This window comes from Scyliorhinus torazame, chromosome 1 (assembly GCF_047496885.1).
Source record: "Scyliorhinus torazame isolate Kashiwa2021f chromosome 1, sScyTor2.1, whole genome shotgun sequence".
Classification (NCBI taxonomy): Eukaryota; Metazoa; Chordata; class Chondrichthyes; order Carcharhiniformes; family Scyliorhinidae; genus Scyliorhinus; species Scyliorhinus torazame.
The window spans coordinates 245,348,047-245,369,466 of record NC_092707.1 but is presented as its reverse complement, the minus strand read 5'-3'; the positions used below and the strand labels follow the sequence as shown (position 1 = coordinate 245,369,466).

At 48.9% G+C, this 21,420-nt stretch overlaps 1 protein-coding gene and 1 non-coding gene across 6 annotated transcripts in view; both read left to right on the top strand.

The window, feature by feature from the left end:
• LOC140420115 (cyclin-dependent kinase-like 4) overlaps positions 1-21,420 on the top strand; it is a 97,945-nt gene that overhangs the window by 29,538 nt on the left and 46,987 nt on the right. For 3 of the 5 annotated variants that reach the window (XM_072504157.1, XM_072504132.1, XM_072504140.1), the window contains exons 2-3: positions 2,483-2,819; positions 18,898-19,019. In XM_072504157.1, the coding sequence (XP_072360258.1) occupies positions 2,652-2,819; positions 18,898-19,019 (290 nt within the window). In that variant the 5' untranslated portion in view covers positions 2,483-2,651. The remainder of the gene's footprint in view (positions 1-2,482; positions 2,820-18,897; positions 19,020-21,420) is intronic. The other 2 variants (XM_072504148.1, XM_072504163.1) reach the window with 2 other exon arrangements.
• LOC140430314 (U5 spliceosomal RNA) lies at positions 9,371-9,483 on the top strand. Its single transcript, XR_011949376.1, has one exon. It is a non-coding gene; the product is annotated as a U5 spliceosomal RNA (small nuclear RNA).

Sequence of the window (21,420 nt, the reverse complement as noted above, 5' to 3'; positions counted from 1 at the left end):
CTTCCACCTTGGCTGACGACTCCGGGACCTGTCCTTTTCCGGAGGCACGTGAGGAGCCATAAGACGGACCCTCTTGTCGAGAGGGTCCAGCTGCTACATGCAAACCCCCAGTACGCCTACGTCGCGCACTCGGACGGACGGCAAGATACGGTTTCCCTGTGGGATCTGGCACCCGCTGGTTCCCCCCCTGACGCTCCCCCCTCGCCAATTTCCCTCTTGCACCCCCACAGCGCCTGTCGCAACCAACCGCGCCCTCCCCCTCGCGCCTCCTCCTCCACGCCGGCGATGTCACCGCCACCCCTAGCTACCCCCCCACATCCCAACCCCCTTCCCCGCACCGCACAAAAGCTCCAACCACCGTGCTCCCGGAAGTACCCTCATCGAAGACATTCGTGTCCGCTGCACCACCGCCCGAGCTGAGAAGGTTGACAAGGACGATCAGGCCTCCAAAGAGAATGGACATGTAATCCCACTTCACCCCCGACGGACTCTGTGTTTTTCCTAAACGGGGTGAATGTGATGAATGGGTAATGTGCCTTTAAGATCATGCATGTAATGTCCCTTTAAGACCGGGTTTGGAACCCCGGGGGACTCCGCCTCCGGTGCCACCTCCCAGGGGCCGGATATCCGGTGGTGTCCTGTGGGCGGCGCTCAGTGAGCACTCATCTCTCCGGCTGGCGAAGTTCTCTGTTTATTAAAGCCTTTGTTTTGCGAATACACTCTCTCGTGTCATAATTGAGGGTATATTACACATCACATGGGCAGCAGGCACAACAGGGCATTAACACGCTGTTGTACCCTCAATGGCCTCCTTCTGCATTGTATGTTCTATGTAATCTATGTAATAACGACGCTTAGAAAGTAAACGGTAAAGAAGACTTTAATAAGCTAAGAACTATCCTGGTGCCGAGACGTGTGCTAACAGGTGCCGCCCACAAGGCGGCCCCTTATATACGGCTCCCAGATGGGCAGAGCCGGAGGCGGAGTCCCCCAGGGTTCCAAGCCCGGTCTTAAAGGGGACATCACCTTACATGATGAGCAGCAGGTGGGAGAACGCAGAGGTCCGGATTTATCATGACTGGAGCGTGGAGATGGCTGAGAAGGGGGCCGGGTACAATCGGGCTAAGGCGGTGCTGCATCGGAGAGGGGTGAAGTTCGGCATGTTGCAGCCGACGCGACTGGGTCACCTACAGGGACCGTCGCCATTACTTCGGGGGGAGGGGGGGGCAGGGGGGAGTTGGTATTCTGGCCTTTGCATCCCTGGTAGCCAGGCGAAGGATTCTGCTTCAGTGGAAGGATGCGAGGCCCCCAAGCGTGGAATACTGGATTAACGACATGGCAGGATTTATTAAATTGGAGAACGTGAAATTTGCCTTAAGGGGATCTGTGCAAGGGTTCTTCAGGCGGTGGCAGCCGTTCCTGGACTTCCGCGTTAGGAGATGGTCAGCAGCAGCAGCAACCCGGGGGGTGGGGGGGAGTTTGTGATTAGTAGGGGATGCACTATTGTTTACTGTTTAACGTTTATTTGTTTAGTTATGCACTTTTGTTCTTATTTTATTATTTGTGTAAAGGGGGGGGTTCTATTTTCTGTTGTGATAATCTGAAAAATTTTGAATAACATTTTTAAAAAAAAAAACACTCCACCTGGGACACCCGAGCAGCAACCTTGGGTGGGCTGCAAGTTGCCCCGCTGGTGCCTGCCGTCTGGTTGTGGTGGGGTGGTATGGTGGAGGGTGGGGGTGGTATGGGGGAGGGGGGCTGGGGTGCGGGAAAGGTAGAGGAATGGGATGCGGGGTGGGCACCCATACGGCCGGTGTTACTCTGCAGAACCACAGGCCACAGAAGTCAGTCAGTGGGGGGTGCAGCAAGATGGCAGTACTGCAGGCCGCAGCAATGGCGGTCCAAGCCTGGACACCCTGCTCCCGTGGGGAGCATTCCCGCCCCACGGCCTATCCCCTGAAACCCCTCCCCACCCCCACCCAGCCGCCGCGGCCAGTGTCTGGACCAGCAGCCCACAATTGCGCCTCGACATCTTCTACCTCCTCTCTCCACCTCATCAGCCACACCGCCTGTCTCCCGATTTTAAAAAATAAACCTTGCCATCGGGAATTCCCCCCAGCGGAGGCAGAGCATCAGGAGTCCGCAGAAAATATTGGGTCGGTCCGCTAATGATAAGCGACCGGTGTTTACTGTACGTGCGGAATGGAACGCATTGACACCACTGTCGAGGCACCGTAAAATTGTGATTTGGCGTGAACCCAGCGCCCGCCATGATTTCGGCGTCAAGACTGATTCTCCGCCCAGTCGCCTTTCCCGATTTCGGCGTTGGCCAACAGAGAACCCCGTCCATGAAACTGAGAGTCAGAGTTCAACTTGTGGGTAGCTGTAGAAGCAATCTAATATCCTACGTATTCATGTAATGTGTTCCACAGTCAATAATTTAACATATAGTGATTTCATTTGGGTTCTTTTCTCTTTTCAGGCAACTAACTCCTGTTTGAAAATATCGTCCACTGTGCTTCACTGGTATCAGATTTTGTTCTGAACTTGTGGCTTTCATTTGTAAGATACAGATCAATTTAATTTGAGCTACATCCAGAATCACCATAGCTGCTACACTGAAGCCAGTTATCCTAAATATAAAGCAACAAATGGAAAAATATGAAAAACTTGCAAAAATTGGTGAAGGTTCTTATAGTGTAGTATTCAAGAGCAGAAACAAAGATACAGGTCAAATTGTTGCCATCAAGAAATTCATGGAATCGGAAGACAATCCATTCATAAAGAAGATAGCCGTGAGAGAGATCCATATGTTGAAGGTATGACTTCAAAGGCTGTTTATGTTCTTCCATGTTATCAGTAAAAAGTAGTCATTGATGCATTCTTTTCATATATGAAATTTGCTGGTATTGGTGTTATTAGAAAAACAGTAAAAGCAGAAAATAATTATCTTCACATTTAACAGGTACACTTCAGAACATATTTATAGGGCTGCACGGTGGTGCAGTGGTTAGCATTGCTGCCTCACGGCGCCGAGGTCCCAGGTTCGATCCCGGCCCCAGGTCACTGTCCATGTAGAATTTGCACATTCTCCCCGTGTTTGAGTGGGTTTCACCCCCACAATCCAAAGATGTGCAGGGTAGGTGGATTGGCCATGCTAAATTGCCCCTTAATTGGAAAAAATGAATTAGGCACTTTAAATTTACTTTAAAAAAGAACATATTTATAAAGTCACACTTCTTGTAATCACATGTTCTTTGTGTTAACACATTATAATTCCCCAATGCAGTTTCAAACATGTTTTTAGTCATTTAAGTCCGAATTCATTACAAAGTTGAATCCTAAGTAAAGAGACTAGTTTTACTGCCTTATTAATCAAGCTTGTCGAAGACAAGTTAACTCACCAGAAAAGAGAGGCAATTTGCTGTTTTTATTCAAGGTCCAATAACGAAAAATGTCAATGAGTTTGGGGACTGGAGTGCAAGTGGGAGAAATGTTATGCATAAGGCTAGAAGTAAAGTGTATAATGCTGTAGTGTGAAGGTACAAAACAGTGACTGGAGTTGGGCATGATGGTTGGTTGTCTTTAAAAAAATCTTTAATAAAAATATATTTTTGAAAAACGCATCCCTGGAGCACAGAGTCCTGCGGCACGGAGCTACTCGGGATGAACCTCGACAAATACAACTGCATCTCTCTCCAGATCTTCTTTGCAAAGGCACATTCCACAAGGTGGTGTGCAAACATAAGTTACCCCCCTTCCCCCTCCCCCCACTCTCCGCAGCCAGGGCAAGGTGCAGTGGTGCAGAGACTTCAGATATGCATGAAGGATACGTTGGAGAGTGCCCTTTGCCCTTCTCATCACCAGCGAAGCTAGATCTTGGTGATTGTTTTAAAGTTCTGGTGATGAGGCATTCTGCCAATTGACTTTTAACAGTGTTATTAGGGAATCATCAGACAGGATCACCATCTCCTTTTCCCTCAGGGCCTCGAGGAAGTTAAATGCAGACCACTGCTTGATGGGCATGTGGTCAAAGATATTTTTCTGCACAAGCTTTTCAATGAGGAACAGGTATGGCATGGTCCAATTACTTGAAGCATTCAGCGCCAATGTGGCCTTCACAACATTGGGACAGATGGAATCTCAGTACATGGTGACACTTGGTGTTTGCATACCGAGGGTCTACGCACTGCTTGATGCAGCCGCACACAAAGTGGCCATCAAGATGAGGACAACGTTAGATATGAATAATCTGAGAAACGAGAGATTTTAGACTGGAAAACGAGGTAATCACTGTACACTGCTCTCACTGCAACGGCCAGCACCCACAGATCAGAACAGCTTGTTTTACATCTGGTAAAAGATGCAACAAATGCGGGAAATTGAACTATTTTGCTAATACTATAGATCGAAACCACAGCAGCCTTACTCTACCATCAGCAACATGGCAACGGTTCATAGAATTCATAGAATTTACAGTGCAGAAGGAGGCCATTCGGTCCATCGAGTCTGCACCGGCTCTTAGAAAGAGCACCCCAACCCAAGGTCCACACCTCCACCCTAACCCAGTAACTCCACCCAACACTAAGGGCAATTTTGGACACTATGGGCAATTTATCATGGCCAATCCACCTAACCCGCACATCTTTGGACTGTGGGAGGAAACCGGAGCACCCGGAGAAAACCCACGCGCACACACCGGGAGGATATGCAGACTCCGCATTCGATCTTCTGAGGTTTGAGTATCAGTAAGGTGAATGAATTAGAGTTCAATCAAAACAGTTAAATTACAGAGCCTCCAATAATACTCGAATGCAACAGTGTTGACAATGTTACAGGAAAGAGTGAGTCAACATAATTAACAGACTTAAAGTCAAGATTGATACTGGAGCAAAGGATAATGTACGGCCAAAGGTTGCAGGAAGTAGACCCGCATGCAGCACCAGATCCCAGCACCCAGACACATCATGTGGCTTTTGGTGGATAGATAATCCACACTGAAGATGTAGCAACCTTTCACTGCACACAGGGAAATTTCAAGTTCCATATTGTTGACCACAACGTATATCCTTTACTAGGGCTACGGGACAGCATTACATTGGGGCTCCTTCAACTTGCTCCAGAAGTACATGCTCTACAACTCTAAGTTACAGAGATGACAGCATATAGAGACCTTTTTAACTGTGACATGATTGGTAAGATACCAGTTGTAAACCGCATGACACTAAATTATGCAGTACCACCAACAGTCTGTGCTCCGAGAAGTGTACCAGTAGCCATGAAACAGAAAATCATAAATGAGCTGCATCGAATGATGTCATAACTCCTTTAAAAAAAAATCCAATTAAGGGGCAATTTAGCATAGCCAATCCACCTACCCTGCACATCTTTTGTGTTGTGGAGGTGAGACCCATGCAGACACAGAGAGGATGTGCAAACTCCCCACAGACAGTGACCCGGGCCCGGGATCGAACCCGGGTCCTCGGCGCCGTGAGGCAGCTGTGCTAACCACTGTGCCACCGTGCCGCTCTCGTGTTATAACCCCTATAGATGAAGCCACTGAATGGGTTTCAGCAATGGTGGCCGCAGTAAAAAAATGGCACGGTTAAAATATGCATTGACTCAGTGCACTTGATCAAAGGGCTGCTCAGATTACATAATCCTATGAAGACAGTGGAACTGGTGATGGCAGACATGCCAAGGTGTTCAGCACTGTCAATGCGAAATGCAGGTTCTGGCAGATCCCACTAGATGAGAAATCCTCTAAACTAACCACAGTCAAGTTTCCAATCGGCAGATATCATTTTCTTTGTATGCCCTTTGGGATCTCCACAGACAGTGAGGTTTTCCAGCGGTGCATGAAGCAACTCTTTGCAAGCCAACCATGGGAGACCGTTGTTGATGACATCCTTGTTTGGGGTCGTACTATGCAAGAACATGATGCATGTCTTCATCTTGTCCTTGACAAAGTCAGGACTATCCAATTAAAGCTTAACCTAGCAAGATGCAGATTCAGGGTCAACCAGGTCCATGGGCCATTTCCTACTCCTAGATGATGGTGTTAAGCCTGATCCAGACCAAACAAGGGCTAGATGACAGATGGCCATTTCCATTGACAAGCACGCTTTACATCGCTTTCTTGGTATGACAAATTATCTTTCTAAGTTCATTCCGTTTTATAGTGAGGTCTCGGACCGCTTCGTCAACTTCTCCACCAAGGTGTCAAATGGTGCTGGCAAGAGCACCACACATCAGTCTTCAACAGACTCAAACAAGCGCTCGCAGCCCCATCAGTATGACAATACTTTGTTGTTCAAGCACTCATACTCATATCAGCAGATGCCTCCCAGCACAGGCTTGGTGCAGTCTGCATCCAGAATGGCAAACCTTTGCTTCAAGGACCCTCACTGACACTGAGGCTCACTGCACAGATTGAAAAGGAACTTCTTGCTTTTAGTCTTTGTCTGTCAGAAATTTCAGGACTTCTTTTTGGTCACCCTGCAACTGTTGAAACAAATGCCACTCATAACTATCTTAAAGAAACCTCTCCACACTGTGCCTGCATGGCTGCAACGCATGATGCTAAAGTTGCAACGCTACAACCTCAGTGTCAACTACAAATGTGGGAAGGAGCTGCACTTGGCTGATGCCCTCTCCTGTGCCATCTTACCCACCACAGGTCAGGCGGATCGTGAGGAAGACAAAAGATTCTCCGACCGATAGCCGACGGCAAAATCGGTAAATGGGGTATGACGGAGAATATCGTCCACCGCCAAAATCATGGCAGGTGCCGATTTGATGCAAAATCGCCCAAAATGCTCCCCCACAGAAATATCAATTACCTGGCCTGGCTCATTCCCCAAAACCAAATCTAGTATGGCCCCTACCTGGTTGGATTGTCAACATAATGTATTCAACCTCCATCCCGGCCTCTGCTCCTGCCTCGAACTAAGTCTAATCTTCAACCAGCACGGCGAATAATCTGAGATCACGATTCCTGTGTACTCCGTCCCAATCACTCCTACCAACACCACTCGGCTCACTACAAAAAATGTCAATTCTGTAGTATACCTTGTACACATACGAGAAGAAGTAGTACTCCCTCTTCCCCGAGTTCCTAAACCTCCACTGATCCATCATTCCCATCTGTTCCATAAACCCTCCCAACTCCTTCGCCATCCTCAGCCTTCCCATTGACTTAGGGCTCGATCCACCCTCAGTTTCAGCACGCAGTTAAAATCACCTCCCATAATCAACTGATGAAATAAAAATAAAATAAATAATTTTTATTGTGATAAGTAGACTTACATTAACACTGCAATGACGTTACTGTGAAAAGTCCCTAGTCGCCACATTCCAGCGCCTGTTCGGGTACACAGAGGGAGAATTCAGAATTCTCAGCTGGTACGGGAATTGAACCCACGCTACTGGCCTTGTTCTGCATCACACATCAGCTGTCTAGCCCACTGAGCTAAACCAGCCCGGGTCCTCTGTGCCGCAGTCCCAGTGATAACCACTGCGCCACATGCCGCCTTCGGACTCATCTCTAATAAATGCCATCAACTGCTCCATCGGGGCTTTCCAACCTGTGACAACCCTCCCCCCTCTGCCATCTTCACAATTGCTACTGCGCCACAGTCTCCTCTAATTCCTTGGCCAGGTCCTTAACCTTTTTTTGCCGGGTCTGGTAACCAGCAGACATGCCACTCACGGGAGGAACTTCTCCACACCTTCAGCTACATGTCCCTGTCGAAACAACCCAAGTTTTGGGTAAGAAGAGCTCAAACCAATGCCTTCCAGCCGGAGCTTGCCTGTGTGAGACCACTCCCTCCACGACTGCCACCGGAAGTCAGCTGATGTTGGTGATTTAAGGAACCCACACCCATCTACCTTACTAAACATCTTCAAGATTCTAAAGACCTATATTAGGTCATTTTTAAATTTATGACAAAAGCAGCAACTTATATTTAATATAAAACATCCCAAGACACTCCACTGGAGCATTAAACAACATAGGACACCAATTAATTTTAAAGCTAGGCTACTTTAGAAGAGGAAGGCAAATTACTGCGGATGCTGGAATTTGAAACAAACGGAAAATGCTGGAAAATCTCAGCAGGTCTGACGAATGTGCCACTCTTAATGTGCCACTATCAGCACCGTTTTCAGCCATGATCACCACCATTTACATTCCCTTTGTCTTTCAGTCTATGACATCCCTGTCAATCTCTCCCCAGCCCCCATCTATCGTTAGCCTTCTATCCAGCCCGACTGCTCCACCAGCCTGTCCACAACAGTTTAATTTTCATCCTATTTTCAGTTCTCCCTAGCTCTGACGAAGAGTCATCCAGACTCAAAAAACGTTAGCTATGTTCTCTATAGGTGCTGTCCGACCCGCTGAGATTTTCCAGCATTTTTTGTTTTTGTTATTTTATAAGAGTTTCTACGTGCTAATATGAATATTGTAAATGTGTACCACATCAGAAATATTTTAAACATCGTTGCTTGCTTCACTGATATAAAAGTAACTTGTGCTTTGGGTATTTTCCTACTCAGTTCAGTAAACTAAAGCACAGGCAAGGCCCAAGGAAATGCTGATCCCCTGAAGCACTTAAAAGTTTCACTGATTTCCGTCATTTATGTATATTAGTCGCGCATGTTTAAGAACCCGCAATCTGGGAATCATTTTAATTGTTAACGTGACGAACTGTATAAAGTACATTAAAAGAAGCAGAAAACACAAAGCTTGTGTCAGAGATGATCAGTGTTTTTTTGAAGTGCTGCAAAAGTGAAAGAAAAACTCCTCGAAATGACTGTTTCTTGCTTTAACTAAAGCAGCCTTAACTAAAAGAGTGCCTCTAAGCAAGCACAGGAAACTCCTACAGAATGCTCTGCAACTTTGGGGCACGGGCAGTTTTATGGGTGGAGATAAAATCGGGCGGAGAATTGATTGACAGCAGTAAATGTTTGACGGCGTTTGTGCGTGACATGCAAACTTTCACAGTCTTATCAAATTTGTTTGCGCCCCGATTGCAACAGAAACTCATGACTGCACCAATCCATAATTTAAATCTGAATTTTCAAACACAAAGAGAACAAATACAAATTTGAGTTGCACACGTCATTAAACTCCGCCCACAAGAAAGCTCCTTTACATACCCATAATCTACAACGTACTTTGCAAAAAGGAAAGCAATAGAACTTCAGATTGTGAAAGTGGTTTTCACTGAGATTAAATATTCCAGTTTATTTTCCTGAGGATGTATTATTTGTAGTAGGAGATTTTCTCTGTTTGTTGGTGCGAGTGGTTCAGTACAATGTTAAAGAGGTATACCGTCGCTTGGGTGCCAGGAACTGGTTGCAATTTTCAGTACTCTGGTTTCTCTTCAGATCGTATAAATCTTTCGCCTTTTACTAAAGATTTCCGTGGAGAGGAACACTCAGAGTTTTAATTAATTTTTTGTGGCCCTGCTTCTGTAGGGCTGGTTCAGTTAAAAGACAGATTTAGTTTGTTTTCCTTAGCTTTCGTTATACTCAATTTACCCCACTTTTCTTTTATGGGGTTAAGTAGCACCAAGTAAGCGTTCCTTGCACTAGTTTATGCCACTCATGGCTATTCATACAGATATATCTGTTAACTTATTCACTTCAATACTCTCTGATTTTAGTTTCTTTGCTGTGGAGATGCGTTGGACTGGGGTGAGCACAGTAAGAAGTCTTACAACACCAAGTTAAAGTCCAACAGGTTTGTTTCAAATCACTAGCATTCGGAACACTGCACCTTCCTCAGGTGAATGAAGAGGTAGGTTCCAGAAACATATATATAGACAAAGTCAAAGATGCAAGACAATGCTTTGAATGCGAATGAACCTACCTCTTCATTCACCTGAGGAAGGTGCAGTGTTCCGAATGCTAGTGATTTGAAACAAACATTGAAGGTGTTTAGGCTCGGGAGGCTACATTTCCTGCTCCTAGGTTCCAGGGAGGAGATGCTCTGGTTTATTTTGCAATCCAGCTCTTGGTCTGTAGCATTGTAGGTAACAGATGAGGAACATATCAGCCATGATACAATGGCGAAGCAGACTTCATGAGCTGAATGGCCTAAATTTGCTCCTATATCTTATGAACCCGGGTAGTATGGTGGGGGTTACATGTGTTGTCGATTTAAAAAAACTTGTTTTTTTCTGTGGCTCTGTTCCAATTAGGGCAAACAATGGATTTGCCTTCTTTCTATATTGTCTATGTCCGAATGCTTAGAGTCGCCAGGTATTGAATGATACCACCACAAGTTTCAACCAGCTATCAATCAAAGAGCCAAACACCAGTTAGTTAGTTCAAGGTCAAGGATACTTTATTTACATACAATCAATCATGCAACATAAACGCTACTAGTTAACTACACCTATGACTAAGACAACCTATACTTAACTTCGGGCACCCGGTTTAGGTCAGGAAACAGTGGCCGCTGTTCAATTCTGGATCGCTTGGGTTCGAAGTGGTAACTGCTGCTCAGCTGGGCTCATCCGTCTGGTAGTGGGCGTTGAACTCGAACTTGCTTCTGGTGTTGCTGCAGTTGGCGATGTCCGTGACCGGGGTACCAAGGCCAAAAGAGAGCGAACATATGGCGAACTCTTCCTTTATACTTGGGGGGGCTTTCGCGCTCTTTTGGGCGGTCCTTCGATTTGGGCCTTACTAATTGGGTGATCCCTGATCACTCCGTTCGATTCCTTAGCCAATAAGTGGGCGGTGATCTGGATGACTGGGCGTGTCGCAGGCGGTCATTGACCCTGTTGTTTGCGTTTCCCTTGGATAGGGAGTGGCACCAAAATGTTTGGGACTATCCCGGTTGCTGGAGTACCAGTCCTTTGTGTTGGGGGAGATGGGCCATCACCTGCTAATCGGCCTGATTAACATGCCAATGGGATGGAGTTTCAATGCCGTCTGGACTTTGATGACAAATATGCATTTCAGGCTCTGAGCCTGCCTGACTCTTGGCTTGTCCATTTTACCCATCAGTCTTTGCGAGTTGCTCTGTACTTAGTTGGAAGTGGCCATCCCAGATGGCTACACATGTAATGTGACATGAACCTGAGATCCCAGTTGAGGCAGTCCTCATGCATGGGGAACTTGGCTACCAGTTTCCGCTCAGTAATTCTGCATTGTGTGTCTTGCCAGCCACTTTGGATAATGTTTACCTGAAGATCAGAGGCTGAATGTCCTTGACTGCTGAAGTGTTCCCTGACTGGAAGGGATCACTCCTGCCTGGCAATTGTTGTATGGTGTCCATTCATCTGTTGTAGCACCTGCACAGTCTCACCATTGTATCTCGGGACATCCTTTCCTGCAGCGTATGAGGTAGACAATGTTGGTCGAGTCACATGAGTATGTAACGTGTATGGTGGGTGGTGTTCTCATGTGATGGTAATGTTCACGTCGATGATCTGGGAGGGGATGGAGCTTAGGATGTCCTTGTATGCGGATGATTTGTTATATATTTCGGAGCTGGGCTCCTCGATGGGGGACATAATGGGCTTGCTTCAAAAATTTGGGTCATTCTCTGGATATAAGCTGGATTTGGGGGAAAATTAGTACTTTGTGGTTTCCTCTGCAGAGGTGGTAGCTGGGGTGTGGGGGGTGGGGGTGGTGGTGGTGCTGCCATTCTGTCTGGCAGCTTCTCACTTTAGGTATCTGGGGGTGCAGGTGGCCCGGGATTGGCAGGTCTTCAGAAGTTCAATTTCTCTAGGGAGGTTGAAGGCTGATTTGCTGAGGTGGGATAATCGTCCTCTGTCGTTGGCAGGCCGGGTACAGGCAGTGCAGATAAATCTCTTATTGCAATTCTTGTTTTTGTTTCAGTGTCTGCCGGTCTTTTTGCCTAAAGCATTTTTCAAGGGGGTGGATAGGCTGATCTCTTTGTTTGTCTGGGCGGGGAAGGTGGCCAGGATAAGGAAGGTGACACTGCAGAGGGGATGGCAGATCCCAGAATCCACCGGTCACGTTGCGCCACGCTGCTTTTTGGGCGTAATGCTACTAGTAGATCCCAGCCAAAATATCTTTCCCTTTCAGTTTTTGAAAAACATTTTATTGAGGCATTTCTGTCTATACATCAAACACCACCATTGTGGGCTGGTTTAGCTCAGTAGGCTAGACAGCTGGTTTGTGATGCTGAACAAGGCCAGCAGTGTGGGTTAAATTCCCATACCAGCTAAGAATTCTGAATTCTCCCTCCATGTACCCGAACAGGCGCCAGAATGGGGCGACTAGGGACTTTTCACAGTAATGTCATTGCAGTGTTCATGTAAGCCTACTTGTGGCAATAAAGATTATTTATTTATTATTTAAAATAGCAAGCAAACAGGAATACAAATACTCAAACCTCTGCTCCCACCTCCCGCTCCCCAACTCCCCTATCTCCTTTTTTAACTCCCCCCCCCCCCCCACTCCCCCGCTGACAACTTGGGCTGGATACTCCGCTCCCCGACACCAAAATCGCAGTCGGCGACGGGGCAGAGAATCCGTTTTGGCGCCGAAATCAGTAGCAGCGCTGATTTTTAAATTCTCTACCCCCGCCCCCCCCCCCCACCCCCGACAATCGGCATACTCGTGGAATACGCCGCGCTGAGTATCCACCGCCTTAAGCCATTGCCTGAGGCCCGCCCCGCGCTGCTCCGTTTCCGACCAGCCGAATTCCCGACGGCTTGGGGCTCATGTGGTCTCACCGTCCGGGATCTTCACGTGGCGGCTGCGGACTCAGTCCGGGGCCGGCACAGTCGGGGGAGGGCTGATTAGTGGGCAGGGGGGGCTTCATTTGGGGCTGGGGGCAATGTGGGCGGGCGGTCGGGGCGCGTAAGCGGCTGATTCGGGGCACCAGTTTGGCGGTCCAGGTCCGCCGGCTGAGTCCGCCATGGAGCATGGCACAGCTGCTGCAGGCCGCCGCCGTGCACATGCGCGGCCTCTGACCCGGAAGTGCTGGGGGTCATATTGGCAGCTAGAGCTGCGAGCTGTATGACGGCTGCCTGCTAGCCCTCAGCAAAACGGTGAATCTGTGGCCTTTTGACGGCAGTTTTCCTGGCGTAACAGACCACAGTTTTCACAACGCCGTGGGGACTTACCCCAAAAAAGGAGAATCTAGCCCCTTAACTATTTTCAAAGAAGTCGATGAATGGCTGCCATCTCCGAGCAAACCCCTCCACAGACCCTCTCAAGGCAAACTTTGTCTTCTCTAGCCTGAGGAACTCTGCCAGGTCGTTCACCCAAACCCCTGGTTTCGGTGGCACCGGGTCCGGGCATTCCAATAAGATCTGTCTCCGCGCTACCAGGGAGGCAAAGGCCAAAATGTCGACCTCTCTTGCCCCCTGGATTCCTGGGTCTTCTGACACTCCAAAGATCGCCACTTCTGGGCTCGGGACCACCTTCACCCCCAAGACCTCTGACATAACATCGGCAAACCCCTGCCCGAATCCTCCAACTTTCGGACAGGCCAAAAGATGTGGACATGCTTCACGGGCCCACCCGCACACCGCTTGCATCTATCCTCCACCCCTTTAAAAAACTTGCTCATCCTAGCCACAGACATGTGTACCCTGTGAACCACTTTAAACTGAATAAGGCTAAGCCTAGCACACCATGAGGATGCATTTACCCTCCTCAAAGCTCCCTCCCACAGCCCAGCCTCCACCTCCCTCCCGAACACTTCCTCACACTTACGCTTCACTACCTCAATCAGGGCTCCCTCCTGGTACATCAACTCCTTATAAATTTCCGAAACATTGCCCTCACCTACCCCTGTTTTTGACAGCACCTTGTCCCGCAGCCCTTGGGGCAACAGGTGGGGAAAGGTCGGCACCTGCTTTCTGCAAAATCCCTCACCTGTAAGTACCTGAACCCATTCCCGGCGGGCAACTCAAATTCCTCCACCAACCCCTCCAAGCTCAAAAGCTGCCCCCCGCGAATGGAACCCTAAACCTCTCAATCCCTGCCCATTCCCACCCCCGAAACCCCCAGTCCAGCACCCTGGAACAAACCTATGATTCCTGCTGATCAGTGCCCAAACCGAGGCCCCCTCCAGCCTCAGGTTCTGCCGCCACTGTTCCCACAACCTTAGAGCCGCCACCACTACCGGGCTTGTGGAGTACCTGGCCAGCAAGAATGGTAGAGGCACCGTCAACAGTGCCCCTCAACTCAAGTCCTTATAGGAGGTTGCCTCCATCCGCTCCCTTACAGACCCCTCCTCCACTACCCACTTCCTGACCATGGCTATATTTGCTGCCCAGTAATAATTCATCAAGTTTTGGAGACCACCAGCCGCTCCAGCTTCAGCTGACCCCACTTCAGCAGCACCTTCTTCACCCGCGGGACTTTACCTGCCCAAACAAACCCCGATATCAGTGCATTCGCCCTCTTAAGAAAAGCCTTTGGAATGAAGATCGGGAAATTCTGGAACACAAATAAGGACCTCTGGAGAAACGTCATCTTCACCGATTGCACCCGTCCCACCAGCGACAGCGGGAGCACATCCCACCTCCTAAAATCCCTCTTTGTCTGTTCCACCAACCAAGCCAGATTCAGTTTATGCTGCTGCTCCTATCCCCGCGCCCAAATAACAAAAGCTCGCCCCCACTACTCTAAACGGCAACACCCCAGCCACCTCTCCTGCCCCATTGCTTGGATCGGAAAAATCTCGCTCTTCCCCATATTTAATTTGTACCCCGAAAACTGACCAAATTCTTCCAATATTCCCATAATCCCCCCAATAATTTCCAAAGGATTTGATATATAGAGCAGTAAATCGTCCACGTACAACAAGACCCTGTGCTCCACCTCCCCCTGATCTATCCCCTGCCAATCCGTCCCAATGGGGAGAATGGGCATCCCTGCCTCGTCCCCCGGTGTAACCTGAAATACTCCGAACTTACCTGGTTTGTTTGCACGCTCGCTGTCGGCACCCGGTATAACAGCTGGACCCAATCCACAAACCCCTGCCCAAACCCAAACCGTCCCAGCACCTCCCACAAATAGCCCCACTTCACCCGGTCGAAGGCCTTCTCTGCATCCGTGGCGATCACCACCTCCATACTTCGTCCCTCCGGGGGAATCATTATAACATTTAACAACAGCCTGATGTTAGCCGACAGATGCCTCCCCTTAACAAACCCCGTCTGGTCCTCCCCTATCACCCCCGGCACACAATCCTGAATCCTTGAGGCCAAGATCTAAGCCAGCAACTTGGCATCCACATTTAATAATGCAATTGGCCGGTAAGACCCACTCTGCTCCGGATCCTTATCCCTCTTTAAAATTAAGGAGATCCAGGCCTGCGATAACATAGTGGGGAGCACCCCCTATTCCTCACCTCATTGAATACCCTTACCAGCAGGGGCCCCAATACCCCCAAAAACTATAGAATTCCACCAGGAACCCATCCGAGCCCGGGGCCTTCCCCACCTGCATCGTCACCATATCCTCCAACACCTCCACCAGCCCAATGGGGGCTCCCAATCTCGCCACCAGGTCTTCTCCACCCTAGGGAACTCCAACTCATCCAAAAAATGCCTCATTCCCTTCACCCCGGCTGAAAGTTCTGACTCATACAGTCTCTTATAAAAGTCCACGAACACCCCATTCACCCCCACCCGGTCCTCCAAGACCGTGTTCCCCCTCCTATCCTTCACCTTTCCGATCTCCATTGCCGCCTCATGCTTCCTCAATTGATGTGCCAACATCCTATTCGCCTTTTCCCCGTATTCATAGACTGATCCCTTAGTCCTCCTCAACTGCCCTACCACCTTACCTGTAGATATCAGTCCAAACTCCATCTGGAGTTTCTGCCACTCCCTCAACAACCCCACCTCAGGGACCTCCGAATACCTCCTATCAACCTGCAGAATCTCATCCACTAACCTCGCCATCACCGTCCGCTCAGTCTTGTCTCTCTGCGCCCGTATTGAAATAAACTCCCCCCTCACCACTGCCTTCAGTGCCTCCCTTTTTTAAAAATAAATTTAGAGTACCCAATTAATTTTTTCCAATTAAGGGGCAATTTAGAGCGACCAATCCACCTAGCCTGCACATCTTTGGGTTGTGGGGGCGAAACCCACGCAAACACGGGGAGAATGTGCAAACTCCACTTGGACAGTGACCCAGAGCCGGGATCGAACCTGGGACCTCGGCGCCGTGAGGCAGCAGGGCTAACTCACTGCGCCACCGTGCTGCCCTAGTGCCTCCCTTAATGTGGTGGGCAAAACTTCACCGATGTCATTCAGCTCCACATATCCCCAAATAGCAGCCTTCACCCACTCACAAACCTCCTCATCTGCCAACAGCCCCACATCCAACCTCCACTGCGGGCGCTGATCCCCTCCATCCCCGATTCACCTGCAAGGCCACCCAATGCAGCGTGTGGTCCGAAACCACAATCGCTGAGTGCTCCGAACCGACTACCCCCGCCAACATCATCCTGTCCATCACAAAATAGTCGATCCGGGAGTACACCCTATGTACCTGGAAGAAAAACAAAAAATAATTTGTCCTTGGCCTCCCAAACCTCCACAGGTCCACTCCCCCCATACGCTCCATATACCCTTCAATTCCCTCACCACCGCTGATACCCTCCCCGACCTTGGGCTCGATCGATCCAATTTCGGCTCAAGAACTGCGTTAAAATCCCTCCCCATTATCAACTGGTGTGAGTCCAGGTGCGGGATCTACCCCAGTACCCGCCCCATAAACTCTACATCATCACAGTTCGGGGCATAAACATTCACCAACACCACCGGCATCCCCTCCAATTTCCCACTCACCATAACTAACCTCCCCCCGGAGTCTGCCGCTATGTTCCCCACTTCAAAAGCTACTCGTTTATTTATCAAGACCGCCAACCCCTACATCTTCAAACCCAATCCCGAATGAAGACCTGCCCTACCCACTTTTTCCTGAGCCGAGTTTGATCCCCGATCTTCAGATGCGTTTCCTGCAAGAATGCCACATCCGCCTTTAAGCTCCTCAAATGCGTGAACACGCGGGCCCCTTGATCGCCCCATTCAACCCTCTCACATTCCATGTGATCAGCCTGTGCAGGGGACTCTTTCCCCCAAATCAACCGTAGCCCTTCCTGGGCCAGCCTCCAGCCCCCATCCTCGCACCCCATCAGGACCATCCTCGGATGTCCACCCTCTACAACACCCCCCATACCAAATTGTAAAAGCCCCTCCCCTATCAACAGTCCACCCGCCCCCCACCGACATAACAACAGACCCAAATCCAATCAATACCATCTGCTCACTCCCCACTGCACGTCCATGAACTAGCCCACCCAGTTTGCCTGGCAGCCCCTGCCCATGGTGCCTAGCATCCTATCCCCACTGATTCCGCTCCCCCCCCACTCAAACACGATGTTGGTGCAAGCAACAATATTAACAATCAAAGACCGAAAGAAAAAACACAAACCCCACAGAAGAACAAAGGACAAGGGCCCCCAGAGAAAAAACAGAGCCCAATGCACTCACCCATGACGCTCCCCATTCCCCCCCTGAAAAAAACCAACCCCCCAGGGGAGAAAAAAAAAACAAGAAAAAAAAGAGGGGGACCCCCCCCCTCCCACAAAAAAAAAAACCCGACCTCCCCAGACAGGGGGACAGGGAGAATCAACCTCCCCAAACACCACCTCCAAAGTTAAATGTCACTCTTCTCCTGCCAGTCCATTGTCTCTCACAAACTCCACTGGTTCCTCCGGTGTCCCAAAATAGTGTTCCCGACCATTGTAAGTCACCCAGAGGCATGCCGGAGACAGCACCCCGAACTTCACCCCCTCCCTAAAGAGGGCAGCCTTCACTCAGTTAAAACCCGCTCTCCTCTACGCCAGCTCCGCACCCAGGTCCTGGTATACTCGAAGTTCGCCGCCCTCCCAGGTACATTGCCTCGTCTGCCTGGCCCACCTCAGGATCCGTTCCTTACCAAGGAACCTGTGCAATCGCACCACCATTGCCCTCGTTGGCTCATACCCTGTGGCTTCCTCATCAGCGCCCTGTGTGCCTGGTCCACCTCCAGGGGCCATTTGAAGACCCCCCCCCCCGCCTCCCAGCAACATCTCAAGCATCTTGGCTACATACGAGCCAACGTCCACTCCCTCAATGCCCTCTGGCAACCCCACAATCCGCAAGTTCTGTCTCCGAGAGCTATCCTCCAGATCTTCCACCTTCTCCTGAAGCTGCTTTGGGGTATCTCGCATCACCCCCATCTCGGCTGCCAACGAAGTAAGCTGCTCCGCGTGCTCCCCACCTTAAGATTGCCTGGCTTTGAGACTCCAGCCTCAGCTCCACGCGGTCGATCCCCGCCTTAAGTGGATCCACCTCTTCGCCAGGTCCTCCAGAGACTCCTTCCTCTGTTGACTGAACTTCTCATTCAAGAAGTCCACCAGCTGCTCCATTGACCACTGAGATGGTAGAGCCGAACCCTTACCCTCTGCCATCTTCCCCTGCGTTGCAGGAAAAGTTTCTCGCTCCGACAGCTCCTTTCGCCTAAAACCACTTCTGGTCCACGAATCCATCCACCAGTGGAATAAACTCTTCCTCCACCACTCCTGCACCTTTTCCCATGAAAACATCCACCCGTTAATTGGGGAAAAAGCCCAAAAACACCGCCACAAGCAAGAGCTGCCAAATGTACGACCACTCACCATGGCCACCACCGGAAGCCCCTTTCACTGTTTTAATTAACACACTCCAGCTTTATACTCCCAGACCTATCCAATCCTCAGTGTTTCATAGCCTGTGTTTTGAAAAAGATTAATTTATTCAGTGCAGAGAAGAGTGTAAAGTGCCAAAATGGTATCCAATTTTTAAAAACTGAAGAGAATGTAGAGTGTAAGGAATTTAAACCACATTTTCTATATCTTTGTTACAGCAGTTAAAGCACAATAACCTAGTGAACCTACTCGAAGTATTCAGAAGAAAACATAAATTGCATCTTGTGCTTGAGTACTGTGATCACACTGTATTAAATGAGCTGGAGAGGTATCCCAGAGGGTAAGAGTGCTTAAATTTAATGTCTAATTACTGAAAACACTGCATACAGATGAGAAAGATTGTAAAATTAAGATGGAAGTTTAGATTTATTCCATTTGCCATCCTTCAAAAGAAATTGATTTGTTAGTTTATACTGTTGTTCTGATATAAATAATATCCAGTAGCAAGGGTTCCACTAATGTCAAGAATATATAATGACAATCCTTTCTGTGTTTGCTTGTGCGCTGAGAGTGAGAGCGAGGATATTGTTTTCATTGACCTATCCAAATTAAGCAGCAGATGACAAGGTCTTTACCTTACCTTCTGTCAGAGAAAGCTGCATGCTGGATTTATTCACTAAAACCAGTAACCGTGATATAAATATTTAACTGTGCTTTGCCTTCTGTGTCCCGCCGCATAAACCTCTGGATTGTCCTTTATATGTTCACATTCTGCTATTTCTCCCCTACCCTTCTCAATGGGGTTATAGCTTTGCCTTTGTGCAGCCCAGAAACTGAGGATCATTACAGGCCCTCTGCGTCATTATACACCAGATCAGAAACCCATGTGACTGTCTTACAAAGAGATTTAACATACAAACTTGATGAAACATAAATATATAGAACACTACAATTACAATCATTCTTGCCCATTGCTTAGATTTTCAACGTCTTTGAATGTAAAGTACTTATTCACCTAAAAGAGATGGCTAGAGGGCAGAAAGCAGATGCTTGGGCTAAATGGAAGTTGCTCATACTGGAAGATGTGGTGAACAGGGTTTAACAATCTGTTATTTACATAAATGATCTGGACTTCTGATCATGGAAAATTTAGAAATTTGAAAATGGTGCAAAATTGTTGATATGGCAAAGTATAATAAAGATTTGTTACTGGATAGGCTAGCAGGATGGGGACTTCTGGTGGTGGCATGTAGGGAATAGTAGCACACAAGGTGGCTCCTGCCAGGGTACTTTATTTTTATTCCTTTTCACCCAGTTTTTCGGGGTGTTTGGGTTAAAACTTAACTAATTCAATGGGATAAGGTTCCCACCTAAGAGAATTTCCCTTCAAGTCTACATAAAGGAAGCCAGCAGGAAAAAAGTCATCGACAGATTCAGAAGCCTCTCGAGGCTCTTCTGCTGAGAAAATGGCAGAAGCCTCTACCGCGGCTCTGTCCACTCCACTGACGGCTGAGATGTTTGCAGGCATCTAGGCAGCAGAATTTCAGAAACAGCGGCGGCTGTCTCTGAGGACCTTCATAAATTAATAGAAGTGGCTCTTATTCTGTTGGTGTTGGGTAAAGACTGATGAAACGGCAAAGGCACTTGGCAGGTGTTACAGGGTGTGGCGGTGGCCCACTCGAAGCAGAGCAATCAGATTGTTTCCTTGGAAACTCAGATGGCAATGTTGGCTGGTGATGATAAAGTACTGCGGACCAAAATGGATGATCTGGAGAATCATGCCAGGAGTCAGAACCTTAGAATCATGGGGCTGGCGGAGGGAGTGGAGGGCCCAAACCCGAGAGACTACATCTCAAAGATGTTGAGAAGACGGTGTGATAAGGATGAATCATTGTCCCCTCCCGAGCTGGATTGAGCCCACCGGTTACTCAGGCAGAAGTCAGGTTCCGGCGAGCCACCATGGGCAATCATTGTGAGGTTCCAGAGGAATCAGAAGAAGGAACGAGTCCTGAGGTGAGCGAAGGATCACCGAGACTATAAATCAGTGGGCCTCGCTATCATGCTTTATCAAGATGTGGGAGCAAACTAGCTAAAAGGCAGGCGTTGCTAACAAGGCCAAAGCCGCGTTATATAAGAGTGGAGTTTGGTTTGGGGTGATAGGCCCTGCACGCCTCCGAGTGACTTATGATACAAAGGACTATTATTTTGATGCCCTGTAGGAGGCTGATTCTTGTGTTAGGAAGCATGGGCTGGGGGCTGGAGTTAATTGTAATTTTTACAAGATCTTTGTGGGGCCGGAGGGTTCTGCCTAACTTGGCGGTGGCACATGCCTCACCGTGTAACCCTGTTACGCATGCGGACCCGGGACGCACCATTGTCAGGGGGGTGGACTCGGGAGAGCTGGTGACCGTCGCCGTCACCCCATATGGAGGCTATGGGTTGGCCTCCAGTGCTCCCTCCTCCCAATTGGTGTCCATTGGGCCCTGGGGGTCATCTCGGGATGTAGAGGCAGCTGGATTGAGCTCTGGATGCCCCTGTGTCACCTGGCTCTGCCACCCCTGGCGGCTCTCCAATGTCTAGACCGTGGTGTTGATAATCTCAGTGATGTCGCTCTGCGAGCAGGCCATGCTCTGCAGCACCTCGGAAAGGTCCACCTGCATCAGGGATACGTCCACCAGTGACTCAGACATGCTGTCAAGGTGTTCAGCCATGGCCGTCACTGACTGAGCAACACCTTGGAC